We start from the raw sequence: 23,785 nt of genomic DNA on the forward strand, positions 1-23,785 counted from the left end.
GCAAAACGTCCCTTGCGGCTTCAGTACGGTACGAACTCCTCGACGACACCGAGTCGTTGACGTGCCTTTATAACGGTATCCGCAACGTTACTACAACGCTAACAACAATCATAATTACATTGGTAATAACAACCGTCGATTGCCGGCCATTATGACGACGGGTATTGTTGTCCAATCGGCGGCCCGTGCGATCCGAGAGTCTTGCGGAGTGTATACTTAAATTAAATTATTCAATTACCGGCGGTCATCATCATCGTCATCATCGTCGTCGTATTCAAAGTGCGATTCGACAAAAAAGTGAGTGTGGCGAAATCTAAAAGAAAATATATAAATTATATTTATGCGAACCGATTTTTTTTTTTTTTAAGGACAAGACACCCCGTATCCTCTTGCGAAATAATAGCAATTTTGGATAGAAACTTTTTTTAAAGGTACTAACAACACAAATTTCGGTTTCAAACAGAAACACTATGGAATCGCAATAATTATTTTAAGAGGTGTCTTATCCTAGATCCACGGTTCACGTGTATGTAGTTAAATTACAATCGCTGTAATAATATAAAGCGTAGCGGCGTAATATAACCAGATGGTATCATTAGGATATTGCGGCACGCCGTGTGTTCTATTATTTTGCGATTATATAATATTACCGTGTGATAGTTATTATAATACGATTAATATGTGTGTATTTAACGACTGTAATAACGACTTTATTTTGCTTGGACCGATTCTTAAATCCACATTATGTGTTAACCGCAAAGTCCTAATTTCTATGCCTAATTTCTTGCCAAACCTTCCGCAAGTCGTCCTCTTCAAGCGTTCCTATATTTTAGTCTAAGACACTCTTTAGCGGTGTGACTCCATGGCGTATCGAGAATGACTATCAAAATCCTTTTGCCAAGCATTTGTCCTGCTTTTCGTTTTGTTCTAAATTATTACAAGTAAAATGTTGAACAGCCCCGTGATGATATTCAGATCATTCGTGTGTGTGTGTTTACATTATAAACGATTTTTTCATCAGATTCGCTCGTCGTTTTAGTCCAACAGATTGTAAATTGATTATATTGTTTTAAATAAAAAAAAAAAATGAAAAAAAAATGAATAACGTCTAAGCGGTTCGCGGAAGATTCGCCCGATGCCATTGATGTGTTGTACTCGGTTTTTTAGATCCGTTCGGTTGGCCATCCTGCCATGCTGCCGGCCACCCTGATCGCGTCCACGCCGGCGGGGTCACCGGTGCAAACGGTCGAAGATGACCAAGGAGGTCGTATATTGGGCGAACAGAGAGGTGACAATCAGAACTCGACGGACAACCCGGTTCCGCCTACCAAGTTGCAACAGTACGAGAACCGGTACCGGACGTCTTCCACGTCGTTTCTGATACACAACCTATTGATAACGTGCAACAACAATAACGACGACGATGGCGACGGCATCGAAACCGACGGCCCCAAGTCTTTGGGAAAAGACCAAGACCACTGCGGCGACGGCGACGGCGACGACGGCGGCGGCGGTAAAGCCAGAAGGAGGAAGAGGACCGTTCCCAGGAGAAGGACGGCCAGTACGACCAGCAGCAGTACGGCTAGCAGTACCGACGAACAAAACGGTGAGAGTTTATCGTGATAATGTTTTTTTGCCAAGAGAATCAATTCCAGTTTCGAGTATTTTTCGTAAAATATATACATAAAGTATCTCAGCAATACAAGGTGGGTGGGTGGTCCATCTCTCACACGAGACGCTCGTTTTCTCGGAAATTATGAACATTTTCAAAATTGGTACAGTTTTTTAATTAAAAAATTTCAATATTTAACAAGGACAGCTGTATAATAAATACATACAACTGTAACGACAATAAAATGCAATAACATATAGGTCGACAGGAACGTCGCATGGAAAGCAGTGTTGGGCAAATTGTAATCTCATTTACGATTAATGATAACTGTAATCAGTAATTATAGTGTTAGATTAATGTAATCATAGTCAGAAAAGTAATCATGTAGGTATGATTACTGTAATCATGTAATATTATAGTCATGGTTACATTAATCATAATTGTAAGCAAGTATAAAGACATCAAAGAAAGCATTTAGGTAGCGTTTTCCAGAAATACATTCTATTTGAATTGTATTTCATGTGCATATTGTTGAAATATCATTTCAACATAGTTCAGATAAAATAATTGATTTTTTGAAATTTTAAAATTATTAATCTAAATTACATTTTTAATAATTTTATGATTACAATATAACAGTTAATGTAATAATTTTTTATTCGATGATTAATGATTAATTTAATCACGATTAAATTGTTGTAATTGATTACTTCCAACACTGATAGAAAGTGTTGTGTTATTTTTTTCAAAAAACATGTTTAGTGTCTTATAAATTTTTTTTTAATAATTATAGGTATAAATCTACTACAAAACACATTATCTATTTGCGATTCGGAGGTACTTAGGGTCTCCTGTAAGACGCTCCTTTTTTCGGAAAATATGGATGTATATGGTTCATATATTGATATATTACTATTTATTTAAATACTTAGACAATTTTTACCTTCATCCATCATACGTAAAAGAGGTATGGACTTTGTTGTTTTCAAACAGGAACATATGTTTTCAACTCCACAAACATGTAGACAAAATATTAAAAAAAAAATGTTAGCTTTAGAGTTTTTAATTATCATCAATCTGTTTGTTTGCAATGGCTTTCTAAAATGTTAAAATGTGCTTTATTCCTAATAAAATGTAGGTACATGATCATTGAAAGAAAGTTTGGAGTCAAATTTTGCTTTTATGTACTGTTGTTACTCTTGTTAAATTAAAATTGCCCAAAGAAAAATTAAACCCAATAGACAATTCTCTTTAAATAAAAAGCAATAGCAGAACATTAAATGTTTGTATTTAAATTTAAATACATAAAACTTTGTTGACACCATTTATATATGCCAAAATCATGATAAAAAAAATCACCCTAAACTGGTTATCGACCATTCAAAAGTTATTTAGTAAAACGTTTTCAATTCAAATAGTTAACAAAAATGTATCTTATGTTACCAAGTTTCATAATTATTTGATATAGAAGGGGATAAGAACATAAAATTGTATGATTATTTGATATCACATTGTACAAAAACACTATGAAAAAATAAAACAATTTAATAACTAACCCCAACAAGATATTAAGCGGATCACTTAACAAAACCACCCTGTACAACAGTAACTTCACTTTACCTTTCCAACTTACCTATGCCATTATAGTGCATTTATTTGTAAATAATTTGACGAACTTACTTTAGGTTTTGGTGGATTTAAAAAAATTATCTTATGAGAGGGAAGGCCTGATTGACTCTGTCACTCCTTCCAAAAAATTCTACAATAATTTGATTAAATTGTACTTACTTTTCGTTAATTTTGAAGAAAAAAACAAAAATATATGTTAATATTGAATTTTTTTAAAAATTTAGTTATTTTCACTTATTTAGAAAGGTTTTGCTTAATTTCTTAATAAGCATAGTTACATTAAAATTTTGGAATGTAAAATCAATTAATATTATAAAAAAATTAATTATAATTTCTCCTCATAATAGCGTAAATGATATTTAATACTTTAAATTGGAGATAATATATAGTAAGTGATAAAGTTGTTGTTAGGGAGATTATACAGTTTAACCTGAACTAAATATTTTAGGTTCTATACTCAATGGTAATTCAGTAATTCAGCTGAGAATAATTCACAAAATAAAATGTTTGTTATAATGGATCCTTTTTAGTAATATTAAACACTTTTTATCATAATATTCCAATTATTTCCTTTAGTTTTGAGGTTTAAATAGGTTTTAGTAATAATTTATTTCTTTAAAAATCGGTGTCGGCAATTGTTGACCATTTAAATAGTCCCATCGTTGGCAAACAATTTATCTATTTTTTTAAAATTATCAATCTAAGAAAAGTAGGCTTTTAAATATTCGTTTTCCCTTGAAAACCATATAAATTGAAAAACAAAATAAAACTGTTAGTAGGTTATTTATTAATAGGGTATTGCAAAAAAAAAATATCAAACCATAATTAATAAAATGTATAACTCGTTATAGTTTGGCATGGAATGACCCAATTATAACTGCAGTAAGGTATTTGAGAGCCATCTTGTCTGGAATCCTTCCAACAAGGAATTTTTCTATTCCTATTTTGAAATACTTAAAAAATAACCGCTCACAATACACAATAAACCACTAAAAAGCTATTATTATTATTATGTAAGTTAAGGTACTTAACTTATTTTATTGTAATTTTTGCCCTTGGGTCTCTTCTAAAGTTGTGTATACATTACAATCTGTAGGCGATACTTTTTTTGGGAATTAAGATTGTACATTTTTCAAATGCTTATAACGCGCTAACAAATAAGTAACAATAAAAAATAAAGTGGTCAATATGCTGATTTCAATATGGACTATATTGCTTAAAGTTAAAAATAATGATTTGAAACTGTATCTACCAGTAAAAATGTTTAGTAAAATGTTTGAAATTAAAAAAAAAAAGGATAAAATATATAGATAAATCTTTAAAAAATAAATAAATATCATTATTATTAATAAATTGAAAGTTAAAAATTTAGGACGGTAGGAGGGGACTGTAGTATTATTTTTATTTGCCCCCATTACACTCGCGCATCCTACACACCAATTCTAAATTTTAAACATCAGTAATAAATTATACAAAACGTTATTATGGACCGGTCAACACTTTCAGCGAATCATTCTTAATTTAAAAAGTAAATTAAAAATAAACATTACCATTTAATAAGTTCGTTAGGTTGTTGTCACATAAGGTTTGTATAGTGTTTGAAAATATACCTACAAAATTTGGAATAACTAATAACTAATAAAAGTTTGAAAAAGAATAAATGAAAACACTACTTAAGTATTAAATACATATTGATGTATTAAAGTGAAAAATTTAGGACGGAAACGAGGGTGGAGAGTAGTATTGTTTTTACCACCAATTCTGAATGTTAAACTTTAGTAGATCTAAAAGTAATTATACAAAACTGGTTATCGACCAGTCAACACTTTCAGCAAATCGTTCTTCATTTAAAAAGTTCATTAAATATAAATGTTACCATTTTTAATAATTTTAAGCTCATAGACCTTACATGAAATAGATGGGTTTGTTTACTGTTTGAAAATATACCTGCAACTTTATAGTAGTATTTTCCACAGCAAACTCCACGTATTGTGTTAACTAGCCCCGCCCTGGCAGGCCGATCCTACCAATCACCTTGCATTAGATTTACCTATGGACAGCAGAATTATGTAATACACACGGTGGGTATGAAATCAGTTATGGATAAATCCTACTTCTTGAGTCATTTAAAAGTATAAACTGCTGGGGATGAGGTTGCCGGTAATGTTATCGATGCACCGCTTGACTGCACTTGTTTCGTGGCTGAAACTATATTGTTTGAAAATTTACCAAATTCGTGCTAACTAATAACAATAAAATTATAAAAAAAAATAACAACTTAAAAAATATTACACGTTGTCTAACGTATAACAACAATAACATTATCTAAAATGTCTCCTAGAGGAGAGCTACAAAGTAGTTGTTTGTTGATCATTTTAGTGTATTGCGATAAACGGACCAACATGTATTAATATTATTGCTATTGATACATGTGTTGATAGACGAAACGGTAATGGAACAACACTGTTCGAGCACTCGACACGGACAAGAAGAAAGGAAGATCACTTTCAGCGTGAACGCCATTTTGGGTGACTGCAGGAGCAGTAGCAGTGCGAGTAATTCTAGCAGCACGGGAAGTTATGTACCACCGCCGCCTCAGCAGCACTTAGCTTCGGCCGCCTTCTTGAGGATAACCGCAGCGGCTGCCGCGGCGGCCGCTGCTTCGCCACAAGGTAAGATTATTATCATTTGTTCTCATTCAATTGAACCTTCTTAGTCCAAAAACGACTATAAATCGTTTTTTTATAAATCGCTCCACGGTAAAACATTGAATCATTGACATGGTTTTGCGGTTCATTGTAGTACAGTAACACTTATCTCTTATCACTTATTTCTCAGTATTTTATCACTTCTCTCGATAAGCTCACATTGACTCCCCCTACCTCCCTGCTTTACCATCTTTGCCCTTCACGTGGAGTGTGCAAAACAAAGCACATTATGCTTTATTCTGTCTTTAATACGTCCTTTTCTGTAACTAAAAATTTCTATTTAAATTAAGAATTTGTCCATCAATAGTTGGAGCCTAACCAAACCAAATCCAACCTAACTAATCGAAATCTAACCTCAAACGGACCTAAGACAAATCTGACACTGCTAAAATACATTAAATTGCTCATCCCAAATGTATAATATCTTATACCTTGTTAAAAAAAAGCCAGAACACTGGGGTCAGGGCATAGTGGCGACAAATCATACTGGGGCGATATAGGTCACAAGTCTATAATATGAGTTATTACAACTGAAAGTGATCAAATCACTTTCAAATAAACGCTTCGGTGCTATGGTACCGGTATGATAGAAATACAAATATCGATAAAAGTCTTTGTACTCAATGACAATAATTTGCTTAAAAACGTAGTGTTAGTATTTAAGATACGATTAGAGTCGATCGTCCGCCTATAACTGTCAGACCTTAATCCCTAAAACTTTACCTAAAAAAGCGAAATAATACAAAAATGTCAACGTTTAACGGTAGTACTACGAGGTTTAAAGAATATTTCCTTACACATTCGGAACTAATTCGACTTTTTTGAAGGCGAAGGGTGATTTTTTTTTTTAATTTTGGTCCCAATAAAAAACCCTTCAGGTATGATTTCTGATCTATAGAATTGCTACACGAAGAAACCGGTTCAGCATTTTAGAAGCTATTATCGTTGTGCAGACACAAAAATAAAAACAAATGGTAAAAACAATACCACAGACTATAATAATATGAAAACAGATAGCTCGCTCGGCCGAAAACAGTGGAAATGTTGGAAAAGACTCCAAACCCGGTAGCACATAAAATTCATAATACTGTTCGCATTGTCCAATTGGCGATAAAATTCTAACAATTAGGAAGTCACTATAAAAATATTTTGAAAAAATTATTGATAAACGGTTCTTATCTACAGATTATTTATTATATCTGATACAGAGTACGGTAACACGTCAAATTATTTTCATATGTTGTAATGAAACTACTCGTCTTTGTAGTAACGATTGAAAATATTAAGAAATACAGTAAAAAAAATCAAATCTTTCTAAAGTCATAACAAATGAACAAATTCATGAAAATTCGAAATTCAAACGCTAACATATTTTTTTGATTTTTCGTTTACAAGTGTACGTAATTAAAAACATATATTGCTATTAAAAAAAAAAAAATTACCCCTTTTTTCAGCTTTTAAGGATTGGCGATAAAAACATTGAAAAATGTAGTAAAATGTGTAACTAAAAGTAGACAAAAGGGATGAAGATAAAAACCGTCTAAGTTTTGAAAAATGTAGTAAACTATTTACTTACAACTATAGGGGGAAAAAAATTCGCAAAATATTCATATTTTCAGAGACATTTTCTTGCAACTGAAGAGTTAGGTAAAACATCTTAGTTTTGTACTTGGCGTGCGTTTTCAACGATAGCTTTTTTTTTTGTACCAACGTATTATAAAAGGCGCAGGCAATAATAATAATAAAAAAAAAAAACAGATAGGTACTGTATAATAGCGTATAACGATAATAATAATAATAATAATAATAACAATATTATAGCGAACGGAGGCGGCCCGGTGGCGTGTGAAAGGACAGGGTGAACCGAGGGGCAGGGAGCTCGAGGATAGGGGATGAATGTGAAAGGGGAAGATTTACGATACGTCACTCGCAGGACTGTGCTCGGGTCGGGGTGGGTGAGGCCAAAACGGATAACTTATTATACGATTGTTGGGCACTTAAAAGCAGAGGCAAATAAAGGCGTTTCATACTGTATGTATGGTAACAAGATACTACTTAAGCTACCGCAGAGCGGTATCGTTACATATTATTACTACACTGTTATTACCACGGCTAATGGCGATAAATACAAGTGTATAGAATTACAATTTGTGCGGTCAACGACAACGGCAATGGAGTCAAACGTTTGTTCCCCGAACGATTAAAGCCTGTACAAATATAATATGTATGTGTATATATATATATATATATATATATATACAAAACTATACTGTCTGAGAATTTTCGGAAACAACACTGGAGTGTAATATTAGAACGCCGACGAATTGCATGTTTTACCCATTATGCGTACTCCGGCTAATATTATTATTATACAAATTCTCTGGCACGCGTTCACAAAAAGGGATTCGGCTAAAATATTTATGTTTACTGTGCTTGCACGGTTTTCAACGTGTTGTTCGTATGGTGGTTTTTAATTCTGCGTAGACAAAAAAAAATGTATATTAAGTTAAGGCTATGAATTTAACGACAAGGCCAACCGTTTCCTATCGAAATAATTTCCATTGTGCAGTTTTCCTTTTTGGAGACGCTATTCAGTTTATGGTATTTAACAGTGTTGAAAGATTTACCATTTTTTTTTTTTTAGTATTTTTTACAACTCTATCTGAATCTCTATTTATTTATACTACAAAAGCCCTAAAGAGCAAAAAGTACTGGTAAAGTTCAGTACAATCAAAATAATGCAAAAACAGTAAAATAATATATGTGTATATACATTTGAATGTATGTATGCATCTTAAATGATAACCTATATACTCAACTAATTAGTTAAATTAAGAACAACTAGTGGATGGAAGAGAACTTGGAGTGTAGTACTATTTGTTTTTGCACACAGTTGTAAAGAAAGAACTGCGAAAAGTAGAACTACAAAATTGCAATTATTTGAAGAGAATGTGCGCGTTTTATCTTTAATGAATCACCCTGTATGTATGTAATATTAGTTTTAAAAAAAATGGTCTTTAGTTTTTCAGTTAGTAGAATAACTCAATATTACAACGCATATTAAATAAAAATAATTAATTTCAATATAAAATAAATAATTATGTTTTCACTGCTAACAAACAGTAACGTAGTAGGTACTTTCGAAAGTAATGTAGTAATTTTGAAGCAATGACATATTTTTTATTTTCCAATATAATTTTGTAGAGTATCTCGTCCATGTTTCAAACTTGTTAAATTTTAAACGTACCGCGACTTTATAATAACTGTTATTGATTACAGTCTTGTTGAAAACAGAATGATAAGTGTTATTAAAGGATGAGTTGAAGTGTTTTCAGAGAAATTTGCAGTGTCGTCGTTGTAATTCCAATAGCTGTTGTAAACATATAAAATTTTATTCGTCAACAGCTCGACCAGATTTAAAACTGTGTCATCTCGAAATGCTTACAGAAATACAACGACGACCTTCGTTTAAATTTCGCTTGAACAAAAAAATAAACATAATTCGCTCAACAGATATGGTCATTCTTCTTGCATCGCGGTATTTATAGAAATATACATTTGACAAGAATTATAACTTGACCTTATTTACACTCGCAGCACTCGTTCATAAACTTAAACGCAGTTTTTCCATTGCCGGTTTGATCCACACCTTTTCTAATACAATTTTGCCATGCTGTATATTGTGCTCTATTGCATTATTATGTATACAATATGCTTGTGTGAATTCAAAAAATCAAAAAAGGTCAATTTCAAATGTCGGCCGAAATACAAGAATAATTTAAATATAAACTATAAATTATTATGGTTTTTATTATAGTCAAAAATAAGGGAAAAATTACTCATTTACCGTAATTTATCACTTTCGGTCAATTACTATCCACTGATTCGCGTCGAAGCGTTTATTAAAAAGTGATTTTATCACTTTCAGTTATAATAATTTCCTGTAGACCGGTGACCTCCCCGTTTCCACTATGCCCCAACCCCACTGTACTAGGTTTGTTAACTTGAAATTATTAACGATACGGTCTAATATTAGTAATTTATTACTGTGCTGGTTTGGATTGTGCTCGATTTTGACTGTACTGGTTTATACCGTGCTGGATTTTTTACTATTCACAGATTCGCATCGAGGCGTTTGATTGTGATGATATCACTTTTAGGTTTAGTAATTACCGCTTTCACCCGACTTTGTTATAACATCTTCCGGTACTGAATTATACTGTACGTCTTGGTTTCAAACTACGCTGGTTTAGATTGTTTTTTTCCCCCCCAAACTTGTTGCTTTTTATTTAATAATTAACTGTTATATTTTCTGGTTATATCTAGGCATCGACGGTGCCCTGCAGTACTACCAACATTACCACGCGACACCCGAAACGACACCGGCGTCTGCGATCATAGCCAAACCCATCGCGAGGAGACCTAACCAACAACAGCAGCAACAGCAGCAGCAGCAGCAGCAGCAAACTGTTCGGGTAAACCACAGCAGTTCGGCTCTGTTGGCTATTGCTGTGGCCGCGGCCGCCAACGCAAACGGCGTTAAGGAGAAAACCAACGAAAGGCAACCCGGCAGCGATACCTCGTGCTGTACCACACCCCCGTCGCCGGCATCTATGCAAAACGCGTCAGGTATTTACAAAGAAAAACAATATTATAATATAGAGCTGAAATTATCACTTCCTGTTCTTTCTTTGACTGCAAACTCCATTTCTTCTTTCCAACAATACATCTTAAATTTCAATAAACACCCTCTCTACGAACATACATACGATTCTCTTCTTTATGTTCCCCAAATTCACATTCATAATTTCATGCTATATTCCTCCCTAGTGGACCTCAAATCCACCTATCCTAATGTAGTTAATTATCTTTTCTCCGAATTTCTGGATTCAGTTCTCTCAAATTGTATTACCATCTACACCGACGGCTCTGTCTCCCCGCTATCTACCGGCTATTCTTTTTTCATTCCCAAGTTACATATTTTATTTACCGGTAACCTTCCTTCCTCCGCCTCTTCCTTTACAGCTGAATGTTTCGCCATTCTAAAAAGCTCTCATATTGATCTCCTTTTTGCCCCCAAACAAGTACTTAATTGCTTCTGACTCTTTGTCCTGTATTTTATCTCTTAAATCTAACTCTTTTAATTCCCGTCTTTCTCCAATAACTCTTGGTATTAAAATTATTCTTTTTCAATTGTACCAATCCTGGCGGATGGTCTGGCCAAATCTTCTTCAAATTTAACAATTCCTCCTTCCACCTTAATCCCTTGGTCTGATTTCACCCCATCTTACGACGTCACGTTGTAAATTGTTTGGTCCTCTTATTGGAATAACCTACCTGCAAACTTTGCTTCTACATTCAAAGTTATTGTCCCTAATATTCTCAATAAAATCTGGTTTGAGAATTTAAACTTACCTAGGTCTACGATCGTACGCTTTAATCGTTTACGCATCGGTCATTGTATGTTACTTTCCCACGCCTACAAATTAGATCTAAACGACTCCCCTATGTGTACTCTTCACGTTGAGAAGTCTATTTCTTCATATACGTTTTAATCGTCCCTCTTTGTCACCTGAACGCGATAGTTTAGCTAATTTCTTTAGAACTTTAAACATTCCTTTTAATATCCATTCTATGCTCAATTTTAATTCCGAACCTCCCATCCTACACATTAATTCCTTTATTATCGAGGCTGGTTTTCCTATTTAATGAATTTCGTTAAGTTTTGTTTTAATTTTGTATACATCTTTAAGCCACTCATTTATTGTTAAATTTTATGTAATTGTCGAGATAAATTGTAATATGCAGAATCTCAATAAAAAAAAAAATAGCTGTAATCAAGAAGACGAGCAACAGTGTGACCACATTAAATATCACTTTTTCTATAAGTCGTTGAATACTGCACAGTATATTATACTGCTTGTCAACTATACAGATCGTTAGATAAATATTCAAATTTCATACGGCAATGTGATAATATTACAACTGATAAGTGAAGCGCTCAGATGGCAAACTGATTAACACCGATAAAATGAAATTTTTCGGGACAGGCAGTTAAAGTTATTTGAAACAATGTATGTAAGTACACAATTGCCAATTTTCTTAGCGCACTCTAGTGGTGAAAAATTCGACCACGGAGTTATTTATCTTGGCCACTGAAAATTGTACACTTTCGTAATCCGACCGTGGTGTTATTCGCAATTTCGAAAAAAGTGCAGTTAATCGCGGTTTGGCATCTGAGCGCCTCAAAATGTAATTTTTTCGATTCCGCTCACACTGCGCATTTGGCCTTTTCGCTTGTTTCGTAAAATCGTTTTACCGTTCGCGACCACGCGGTGGGTGGAGTGTTCGTCGTCGAATACACGATCTGTTAATAATTATGACGATGTACGACCTGCACGCAGATTAGACGGTTCGCGGATTCGATGGAACTTTTTCGCAAAAACTTTCGCGTTATTAATTACACCGACCGGTTCGAGAGAGCGGCGGCATAAGTTTGCGTGATTAATCTACGCACTAACAACGAAAATTCGTCAGACTTACACGATATATGTATACATATATATATATGAAATAATAGTATAATTAATGGTCATCGCGCGCGCGCTCGGTCCGGGTGGAAAATTTAATAATAAGATTGATAAGTATAATGTACTGCCGCCGCGGTGTGTGTTTTTGACGCGCGAGATGCGCCCGTTAAAGGCAACCGAACGAGCGTCAATTGCACAAGCGCGTGGCACGTGCACCACCGCTGCCGCCGGGGCTGTAAAAGGGTGTAGTTCTGCACTGCACTGCGCGCACTTGCCGTACAAAACAAAAAAAAAAAAAAATTATAATAATATATTTCGAGTCTTGTCCAACCCCCCCTCCCCCACATTCCCTCCTCCCGAGACATGGGACGGATCTAAGAACCGAAAAAAAGTAGGGGAGGCTAATAAAAAAAAAAAAACATATGCTATTGGATTAGTAGAGTTATATCCTACAGAACGTTTTTGGTTCTCAAAAGCCAAGTCCTTCCGTCCAGATGGTCATAATACGTGTCAATAGGTTCTGTGTGTTTCGGGGGAGCCGATTTCGGCAAACGTTCGACAGAAAAATCACAAATAAAATACTAGACAAAACCTTTTTTTTTGAAAAACAAAATAAATCAAATGTCATACCAGTGAGAATTTTTTTTCACGTTAGTAATACCGACCTAGCATACAAAAACAATACATATTGAACCCATAAAAGCACTCAAATCATGATGTTATTTAACATCACCTAATTGTACATTTTTTATAAAATTAATTAGATTTACTAACTCATTAACGATAGTAGTAATTATCATATCAATTTTAAAATAATAACTCTACATTTTAGCAACATGGGCACATAATCCTAACGAACAATAATTAATTATATAATTTAATAAAACCCTTTAACTAAAGGATTAGGTTTTAATACTTATAAAAACAAAAAATATATTTCAAATAATATCACACTTAAATAATTCAAAATAAAAAAATATAATAACTATAAGTATTTAAGTATCATTGATTCGGAATCTTTTTATAAAAATCAATATCTAGTAATAAATGTATATGTAATTAATACATCAACTTAAAAATATTTAGCTTATGACTTTAAGAAACAAAAACGAAATTTCTATATCGTAATACAAGTTTCAATAACTTTTTAAAACAATAAACATGTACCTAAATATCAAAAAACAAAACACACGAATAATTAACTTGCAATTTTGATAATAAGATTGATCATTATTGTTGTGTATAACACTAAAAACATTGGTTTGAAAATAATAACCGACAGTCATGTTGATAATGATATGAGTTTTGTGTCAAAACGGTTTAGTCCGTGACTGTTAATATAATAATTTTAAAAAAAATACATATCCTATTATATTTTATTGTAAAAAATACAATTTCAATGCGTGCAATTTAAATACACAAAGAAGGGGTTTTAGTCTCATTATTATTATTATTATTTATTTTAAAAAAGCTAAGCTTAACTATCTTCACACTAGTTACCAAACGCCAATCTTATCAATAAAATCCCGATATTAATATGGTATAAAATATTTTCTTTACATAATTATCTAAAAATAAATAAATGGTCTTATTGACGACCTTTTAGAAAAATAAAAAAAAAATTGTGTAGAACCCGATTGCGTACGATTTAACTAGTACATAAAAATTAAAAAATTGTAGTCCCGAATTTTTTCTTTGTTCAATATGTCATGTATCCACATATGAGTTCTAACTACTGACAAATTTCCACTTACTGACGTGTGGAGGCATAACAAATTATAACCAGTAAATGTTATAACTTTAAAACTCGTATGGTTTTTTTTTGTTTTTTTAAATTATAATGGTAAAGAATTAAACTTAAAAAATAATTTAGTATAATATAGTCATAAACATATCACAAAAAAAATGTAAAATAAATGTTTACCATGGTAAATAGGTCCAATTTTTGATAAATACATCATATCACTTATAAAGTATTAATTGTATACTGATCATGTAACCTTTTTTCCAGCTATTGTTAACCTAACTATTTTCCAATGATTATAATTTTTTAAACACCACTAATTTAGCTGTTATCCATAATTATTCGGTTTTCGATTAATATATATATATATTTATAAATATCATTACACGCATTTCAGTTGAAACGTCGTACAAACGCTTTTACATTTCTCACATTAATAATGAATGTGTTGAAAGGAACCTTGCAAAATTTTCTTACACGCTTAAGATAAATCAATCACTTTTATGGCTGTAGTTATGTTCTTATTTTCTTAAAAAACGTGTAAATATTGTACGGTTTAATTGAACAATATACTTTTGTAAAATGTTTTATTAATGTATTATTAACAAAACAATAAAATAAGTAATTTAATAAATATGTATTATTATTTATTATTTTTTTGTCTGCTGATAACGTTTTAAAAAATATATACGAGCGGAAAAGTGCTAAATAAAATAATATTATGAAAATAAGATAATAAAAAAATATTTTTTTATAGAGATTTTACATTTACAATATTATTCCTTGACAACTGTATGAAAATGAGTAGTGTTTTTTTTTTATGTTCGATCGAACGGTGGTCGTTTTGTACAAATAAACGTGTAAGGGATTGACGTGACAAAAATATAAAAAAAAACCAAGACAAATAAGAAATAATATAACCATGTTGTTTACGTTGCGGATAAACGGATGAAGAGCAGTTTAGCCGTTCTTTCTCTCCCCCGTGTATAATGTATGTATGTGTATATATATATATGTGTCCTGTCAAACGCACGCTGTGCACTACTAACGTTGTGGGGTCCCCTCGCCTTTGGTAAATTAATATATACATTATACGCAGACTTATTCTTCAGTCATATACACTCCAAACATGACCGATTAGCGTTAAGGGGGCCGTTGAAGAATAATTAAATTCATTCGCCACGGCGGTGACATATTGGAGACGAACGCGCCAGTATCCGGTGCATAATGATAATAACAATACAATAAAGGCCGCACAACCGAGATCGAAAGAGACAGAGAGCGACGCAAGTTAATAATATTATACACGTGTGATTTCGCGTTTAATAATGATAAACGATAATAATAAAAATCAGTAACAGATGCGTCGCAGATGCTGCCGCCGCACGGTGGTCCAGAAAACACGGTCAAAATCATTGGGAATATTATTTTTTTTTTTTGGGGGTGGGGGAGACCGGAACAACGTTCACTAAGTCACATTTGAAAGAAATCGTATAGGTGTGTACACCTATACGATGTTAAACACTACCGTTAGCAGCTATTGAAGGAACATAAGAACAAAGGTCAAAAGTATAGATTTTTCGGGAGACAATAAAAACATTTCTTCGGTTTTAACGTATAATGTCAAAAAAGCCAAAAAGCGACTTGACATTTTTTTCACAAAAATATCGTCCAACTGAATTGAGTTGTGCCAATTATTGCAGCAGAAAATGTTGCCAACAGGGTAATCACTTCAACGTAGATACTCACTTTCTCTTAAAACAACGTAAGTTTACGGTGTTTTAAAATATTGGACAATTTTTTATTTTTATGTTTTTTTCTAGAGCTCCGTCAATTGTTAAAACTTAAATGGTCACGTGTGGTATACTTAATTAACATTTTTAATTAAAAATAAAGAGATAAACGTTGTAAAAATAACATAAATGTTGGCAAAAAGTAAAACTACAATTATTGATTACCCTGTATATTATACTTTATATGTTTAATTTGGTTTGGCTTGAAGCATAGATTGCTCGGTTTGTTGTAGGCCGCAAATTCCTTGCAAGTTTCACCTCAAAACTTAAACACATATTGTAATGATATTTACATACAAATTTACTGTAAATTGGGTAACTTTTTCAAATGTATGTCCTTGAATTACTACATTATTGTCACGGTAACTGTTTGGTAATAGTACCATTACTTTGGTTTTATTACCATTCACAGGCAGCCCAATGTATTTTTCTTCAATGATGAGAGATGAGGTGTTTTGAATTATACTCTCTTTATCATTACCAGTTATATTCAAGCCAACAGCAAAAATTGAATATATTAATTTTGTTTGCTCCGTATAATTTTCTCTAGCACAATAATAAATAGCAGTGGTGAAAAGAGTTTCACCTTGCTTAGCCATGTCACCACTTCTAAAACGCTGCAACTGATTTGTTCATATTCCGACTTTTAATACTCTCCAAGATTTTTCCCACCATAACCAAATCATTCCACTTACCTCTCTCCTAATCCGCATTCCCAGATCTTACAAATATTTTCCCACAACATCAGTCCACCACTTCCGAGGGCGACCACGTGGCCTTTTTCCATCCGGAATTTTTCACTCTTCTCTGTACGACACTTGTAGTGGTTCATACTTTACAATATTCTTTGATTACTACATTTATGATATATAAATCTGAGGACTTTATTTTGTCCTTGTTAAAGTTGATCATTATGTCCTGCATTGTTGTGGTCCCAAATAAATGGAGCGTATTCTAATAAGGAACGGACTAGTAAGGTATATAGACATTTGAAATGCGGATGATGAAAATCGGAGCAGTTTCTTCTTATCATACCAAATGCGGCTAAGGCTTTATTTTTTATCGCTGATACATGAGCATTGAATAATAGTTTAGAATCAAATAAAATCCCTAAATATTTAATCAAGTTAATGTCACATATATGATAATTAAAATGAGAGGGATTGTGCTTTTTGGAGTAAGTTACAATTTGGCTTTTATCGATATTCAATTGAAAGGCCATTTGAAATGCACCATTCGTTAAATGCAGCTAAATCACTTTGAAGGAGTTTAATATCATCAAGGGAAGAAATAGATTTGTAAATTTTTGCATCGTCAGCAAATAATGGAATGTTGGAGATTGGAGTGTGTAATGGAGGACACAGCATCATTTATAAATAAATTAAATAGGAGAGGAGAGAGGTGATCGCCTTGAGGAACTCCAGAAATTACGCTTATAAAATTGTTTTATTGAACAAGTATGGTTCGATGACCTAGCAAAAAAATAAACCACGATAATAGGGGATAGGCAAAGCCAATTTCCTACAGTTTATTGATTAACAAAGCGTGGTTTACTCTATCAGAGGAATCCATGTTGTTGCGGCGCTACAATATTATCTTGTAAATAATTTGCTAATGGTTGTCGTTTTTGCAGGGAGACAAACGGCAAATAGCAGAGGAACCGCGACACCGCCACAACCGACGGCCCCCAACAACGGATTCCAAGTTCATTATCGTCACCAGGACATGCTGATGCATAACAGCAGGATCAGCGGATTCCCCTGGGCCGTCACCGCCGGAGATGCCGCCACCAACATTTACGGGGACAGTGCTGGTCGATCCGCGAACGGCGGGGGTGCGTCCATGATGACCGCGGCCCATTTGAATTCCCTGATAACGCCACCGCAACCCGCGGGATCGGCGGCCGTGGCCAGAGCCGGGAACAGGGGTACGAACGGTGTACTCGGGGCACTCAGCCTGCACGCTCACATGCAGAGCCACGGCGGTGGCGGCGGCGGTGGCGGAGGCGGCGGTCATCACCAGTCGCCCTCGCTGCACCAACACATCCAGAATTCCACGGCCGCGGCGTTGCACCACATACACTCGGTCCACCATCAGTCGCATCAACACCATCATCACATACAGGGCGGCGGCCACTTGCATCACGGCCACGGCGCCGTGCCGCATCCCGGCCATCTGAACGGCGGTGCCGGGATCGGCGCGCCCACGTCCCGCGGCAAACCCAGGAGGGGCATGATGCGCCGCGCGGTGTTCTCGGATCAGCAGCGCAAAGGCCTGGAACGGCGGTTTCAGCTGCAGAAGTACATCAGCAAACCCGACAGGAAAAGACTGGCCGACAAGCTGGCGCTCAAGGACTCGCAGGTGAAGATATGGTTCCAGAACCGGAGGATGAAGTGGAGGAACACCAAGGAGCGGGAACTGCTCGCGGCCGGCACGGGTTCGCGCCAGCAAACGTTGCCCACCCGGCAAAATCCCAACCCGGACCTGAGCGACGTCAACACTACGATTCCCAGTGGCGGCACTACCAACAACAACAACAACAACAACCAATCCGGTGGCGCGGCCAACAAGGGTACCAACAACGCCAACCAGAGTGCCAGTGGGACGCTAGTCAAAGACGGCTGCAGCAATGCCGCAAAGTCTCCGGCGCAGATAAATTTGCAAATCAATAGTAACGACCAACCGAGGTCACAGACGACGGTTCAGCCGCAACACACGGTGCCATCGCAGATTAGATAAAACCAGATCCAGTCCACTCCCGATTAGAGCAATGTGATTGCTAAAAAATTTAAACAGACCAAAACCTTCCTCAACTCAGAGTGACCACTGGTAGAAAATAAAAAAAATTCTTTAAGAGAAATTATTGTTTCAGAACTGAGCATCACTGAATTTATAGATTGTTATCATCGATATATTGTAAAAAAAAAAAAAATGATTTGATAACATATCATAGTATAAAACGTTTTATGCAATAATTTCATTTCGATAAAATGGTCACACATTAAGTTGAGGAGGGTTTCAGTTATCAGCAAAATGACAAAGTGCATCATCTGTTTTTTTCATTTTAATCTGTGGTGTTATAGTGGTAGCGAACACGTTTAGCTTGTTGATAATTGAGGGGCGCACAGCTCCAAAACAGATTGACCCGGAAATCCATTAGAAAAAACCCATTAAAACTTTTCCAATGTCATTCAAACGAAATAAACCTCTGTCATTTAGTGGAACACTTTTTTTTTTTTTTTAGGGTTTGGTCGATTTGATTTTGAAATATTATTGTATTCTGAAATGTTTAACGTAAAAAGACGAAATTCGATTTATTGTGGGTTAAGCTGTTTGAGCGTTGTGCGCCTCAATTACACACTGGTTTACAAAATGATAAACAAAAAATACGGGGTAGATGCCACTATCTTTTTCTTGTGAACAATTTTTTCGTTTGTCTAATTTTTCTTACTGAATTAAAAGCCGCGAGCTCGGAGAATATGAACGCGGAAAAAATTTAAATCACACACATGTGGCTAGTTACTAATTTTTGACAAGGGGTTGGAGAAAACGAGCCGCTATTAGAGAAAATCTGTGGATTAATTCCGAATTTATGGTCAATCGGGCAAGAGTATCAAAACTGAATTTTTTCCCTACTATTGTTTTTTTTCATTGATCATTGATTGGTTTAACCCTAAACTCGGCAGACCTGAAAAATCGCTACTGATAATAAGAAAAGATAAATTACCAACAATCATTCATAGAAAATAACAGAATAATAACAGGATAGGAGTACAATTTCATATATCAATCATTATATTATATTTTTTTATTAAATTTCTGGCTTATTTACCAGACATAACTGGTGTTTACGAATTTTAATGTTTACTTAGAGATACTTTACCCATGGACGAACAAAATAAATTGCACAAGAAAAACCGTAGTGGCGTGTGCTGCGCAAAACGGCCTTTAACATAGCGATTATTATTATTATATCGGTTTCCATGTACAATAATATATTATTATAGCGACGTGTGTTGTGGTATGGTATAAAAAAAAAAAATAATAATTATACCGTATCAAGCGTCATGATTTTTTAATACAATCGTCCTTTGGGATTTTTTTTTTTTGTTGTACATATTTTTTTTTATATATATATAAAATACATTATTTAGCATAATAATACAACGAAGACAACGGCGTTTTCTCTGCGAATGACACACACACACACACACACACGCGACAAAAATAATAATAATATGTAGGTCTGTATTAATTATTTTTTCAATTGTTCGGGGGATGAAAAATACAAAAAAAATACAAAAAAAACGATGATTTTATTCATAATAAGCCTGACGGTTGGTGGACGTGAGGAGGGGGTGCAGGGGGTTTTATATATTTATTATTTAATATAATGGAACTTGTATAATATACCGCCCGCACGCGCAGCCGTATCATATAAATGGGGTGTATTATGGTGGTGTACCTACCTACATATATATATAAAATTTTATTTTATTAACGATTATTGTTGTAGTAGTGGTGGTGGCGGTGGTAGGTAATCTTTTGGACGTGAAAAACCGGTGAAAAGGCCAGAAGAAAGAAAGAAAAGACGATACGACAATGGCCGCACAACACCCCCATTTGGCGATACGCCCTATCACGATTGGTCAATGGGCGGGGCGGTACACAGTGCTGTGTATAAAGGTCCTGGGGGGAAAAAGGCGAATGTAATGTAATGGATGTGTGGCGCGACGAGTGGTGGAGGAGGGTGCAGCAGAAGAAGGGCGGACGGCGGAGAGTGATGATAATCGGCGTGGAAAAAAAAAAAAAAGCGGCTCTGCGTGTAATATAATATAATACGGGGGCGACTATAATGTAATATATATATATATAATAGCGGAGGCGAATATGACGGTGGAAAAAAAAAATACGAATCACGTCGTCGGTATAATAATAATAAAACCGAGCGGAAATGCCGGCCAGAAAGAGGAACAAGAGGAACAAGGGGTAGGGGGTTGTAATAAATAATAATAAAAAAAAAAAAAGTAAAATAAAATAACGGAGACGTCAAAAACACAAGGTGCCCCGTTTAGAAAGAGCATGAGACGATAATAATATTATTATTATTATTATACCTAAACCCGGGCTTATTATTTTCCCCAAAAAGAATGGCTAATGGCTTTGTATAATAATAATAATAATAATAAAAACAGAGGAAAACAGAGGGTTATCATTGTTGAGTATAATTGAATTTTTACCGCCCCCTATATTAATATATATTCGTAAATGAAAAAAACATTAACACGGGCGAGATACTTATCGGCCAAAAACGCCGCGGCCATCGTCTTGAGACAATAAAATAATGATTTTTTTTATATGTATAATTTGTCGGTACTTTGTTGCAATTGTCTTTGGAAATTGCCTATGAAAATAATCTAAATCTAATAAATAATTGTATTAAACAATACAAAAATTTGGACATAAACGCTAATAAGGTGCATTACATAAATATTCATTTAAATTAGGACGAATCGCAAATACCGAAAACTCTATCCATATTATTTATACAATTAATGCTAAGTAGGTCAGCTGAGTAGGCTAAACAGGTGTTCACTTAACACCTGGACGGCTAATTAATAGACTCGTATTTTTTCCAATGGCCCAGGATGTAAAACTAATGCATACTTGGCGGCAACATAAGTTTTAGTGCGAGTTATCTGATGAAACCCTATAATTTCATCTTTAGGAAGTGAATAAGGCAATTGGGTCTCAAGAGACATTTCATCAGCACATAATATGCAGTCAAGCGCATCGACTTAAAATACATAAATTTTAAATTCAACAAATTCAAAAAATTAACAATTATAGTACACGTTTCTTCGAGGAAGGTGCACGCTCATAAAACCTTATAATAAATAGCAATTAATAGACTTAAAAGTGATAGCGAATTTAAATGAATAAATATTAGCAATTAACAAATTTAAAAGTTATAACTAATTTAAACAAATATATATATATATTATAAAATACAAACCGTAATATCAATAATTTAAACTCATAGTATTTAATAGATTAATTGAGATTAAACTGGAAGTTTAATTGTTGTTAAAAGTGTCAACCGAAATTTCTGAATAGTTTATGATTTTATCGTTTTTATTAAAATGTATTATTGTTTGGTATTCGATTATTCTGTAAGTTAAGTATTCATTTGCAAAGGACTCTTGACTACTCAACGCACAAAGCTATTAAACTGAGAAGAACGTAGGCACAAAATGGCTAGGTGAAATAGGACTTCGGTGAGAGGGTGTGTACAATGGACCTACAGGTCTGAGTGCATGGACATTTCTTGGGCCCACCCACTAAGCAACTAAAACTAAAACCAAGTTAAGTCCTCTGTATTAAGTGTAAAATATTTATTTCTATGGAGAGTTCTACAATGCCAAGCCGAAGGGGCATTGCCCTCGTGATTGTTAATTTATTTAAATTTCAATACCTACCAAAAACATTAAAAATATGGCACACAGAGATGGCAATGAACCGTAAAATCATGCATGTCATTTTTTAAAACTCACAATAGTGCCATTATTTTGCTAGAAATAAAATGACGATAAAACCAAAAGAAAACAAGTTGTCAGGGTAACATAACCAAAAAAAAAAAATATTTTACCGAGGTTTAAAGCTTTTGAGGTAAGTTTGACTTGATAACAGAAGAAAATAGTCCTAACTTTTACAATATTATTGAGATGGAGATTTCGACATTTGTCGACTTGACTCAACAACATAAATAAACTGTGTGCATGCATTTCAGATGTCTACGTTAAATCCACCGCCAAATATTAAACGCTTTATCTAGACAACCGCAAAAACATTCTGATAAACTTATGGGGAAATATTCGAATCTGCATAGTCGCCGTCGAAAGTCAAGGGGAATCGCACGAACGAATATAACACACACCACACACATACGTCCAATGGCAGGATGACAAGTTGTTCAAATAAAAGTAAGCTAAACTGTTTTCAATGCCGTATGAATTTCGCCATTATTTGTGTGTGTAAAGTTTTCGACAAGTGCTGCATTTTCGGATTCGTTGTGAAAACGCTAAATACGTAGAACCAAGTCAATCAAACCAAGCGCACTGTGACTTATTGCATCGATGTACTAAGACTTTTTCGAAAAATGTTAGCGCACAATTGGATTCTTATTTGTTCGTTTTATTTCATACTATCAGTCAACTTCGTGACGAATAAAATATCGAAAAAAGTAAGCAGCATAAAACTTTTTACACCCATACAATTTGGAAAAGCCCAAAATTCGCTAATTCTTCAATTTTAAATTTCAGCTGCTATAATAAAAAGGTTTAGTTCAATTTGTTGTTTCTAAAAAAACATTAGCTAACCATTTTATTTACCGTTAATCGTTACCAGACCCATAATCTTGCGTACCTACTCCCCTGTTCTGCAAAAAGGCAGAGTTTTTTGTTTTTAAAATCCAAGAGCTGAAAAACTATACCTAACGTAGGTCTGATTTACCATCGCCATAATTCAACCATTCGTCTGTGTTTGCTTAAAACTGTGTTTACGCTATTGTGACGTTTCATAATGATATTGTACTTTTACATTTAAACAACTATCTGAAAGAGACAGAGGCTTTCAAACGTTTAGGCGATGGTTGTTGTGCACAGACACTCCTGATTTAAAAAATCTTTAGTTACCTAAAAGAAATCTGTATACGGAGTGGTCGGTTTTATATGAGACACAAATAATGATTATTATAATTATTTTTTATA

At 34.3% G+C, this 23,785-nt stretch overlaps 1 protein-coding gene across 1 annotated transcript; it reads left to right on the top strand.

The window, feature by feature from the left end:
* Positions 1-44: 44 nt before the first annotated feature.
* Positions 45-19,220, top strand: LOC126837432 (homeobox protein Hmx-like). Its single transcript, XM_050571335.1, has 5 exons — positions 45-297; positions 1,168-1,606; positions 5,683-5,913; positions 10,276-10,578; positions 17,650-19,220. Exons 2-5 carry the CDS (start codon positions 1,192-1,194, stop codon positions 18,753-18,755), a joined length of 2,055 nt encoding a protein of 684 aa, XP_050427292.1. The 5' UTR covers positions 45-297; positions 1,168-1,191; the 3' UTR covers positions 18,756-19,220.
* Positions 19,221-23,785: the final 4,565 nt, after the last annotated feature.

This window comes from Adelges cooleyi, unplaced genomic scaffold (assembly GCF_023614345.1).
Source record: "Adelges cooleyi isolate 19-005CV unplaced genomic scaffold, UGA_ACOO_1.1 ACOO_flye_CR_arks_rails_tigmint_CR_PRNA_249, whole genome shotgun sequence".
In the NCBI taxonomy this organism is placed as follows: domain Eukaryota; kingdom Metazoa; phylum Arthropoda; class Insecta; order Hemiptera; family Adelgidae; genus Adelges; species Adelges cooleyi.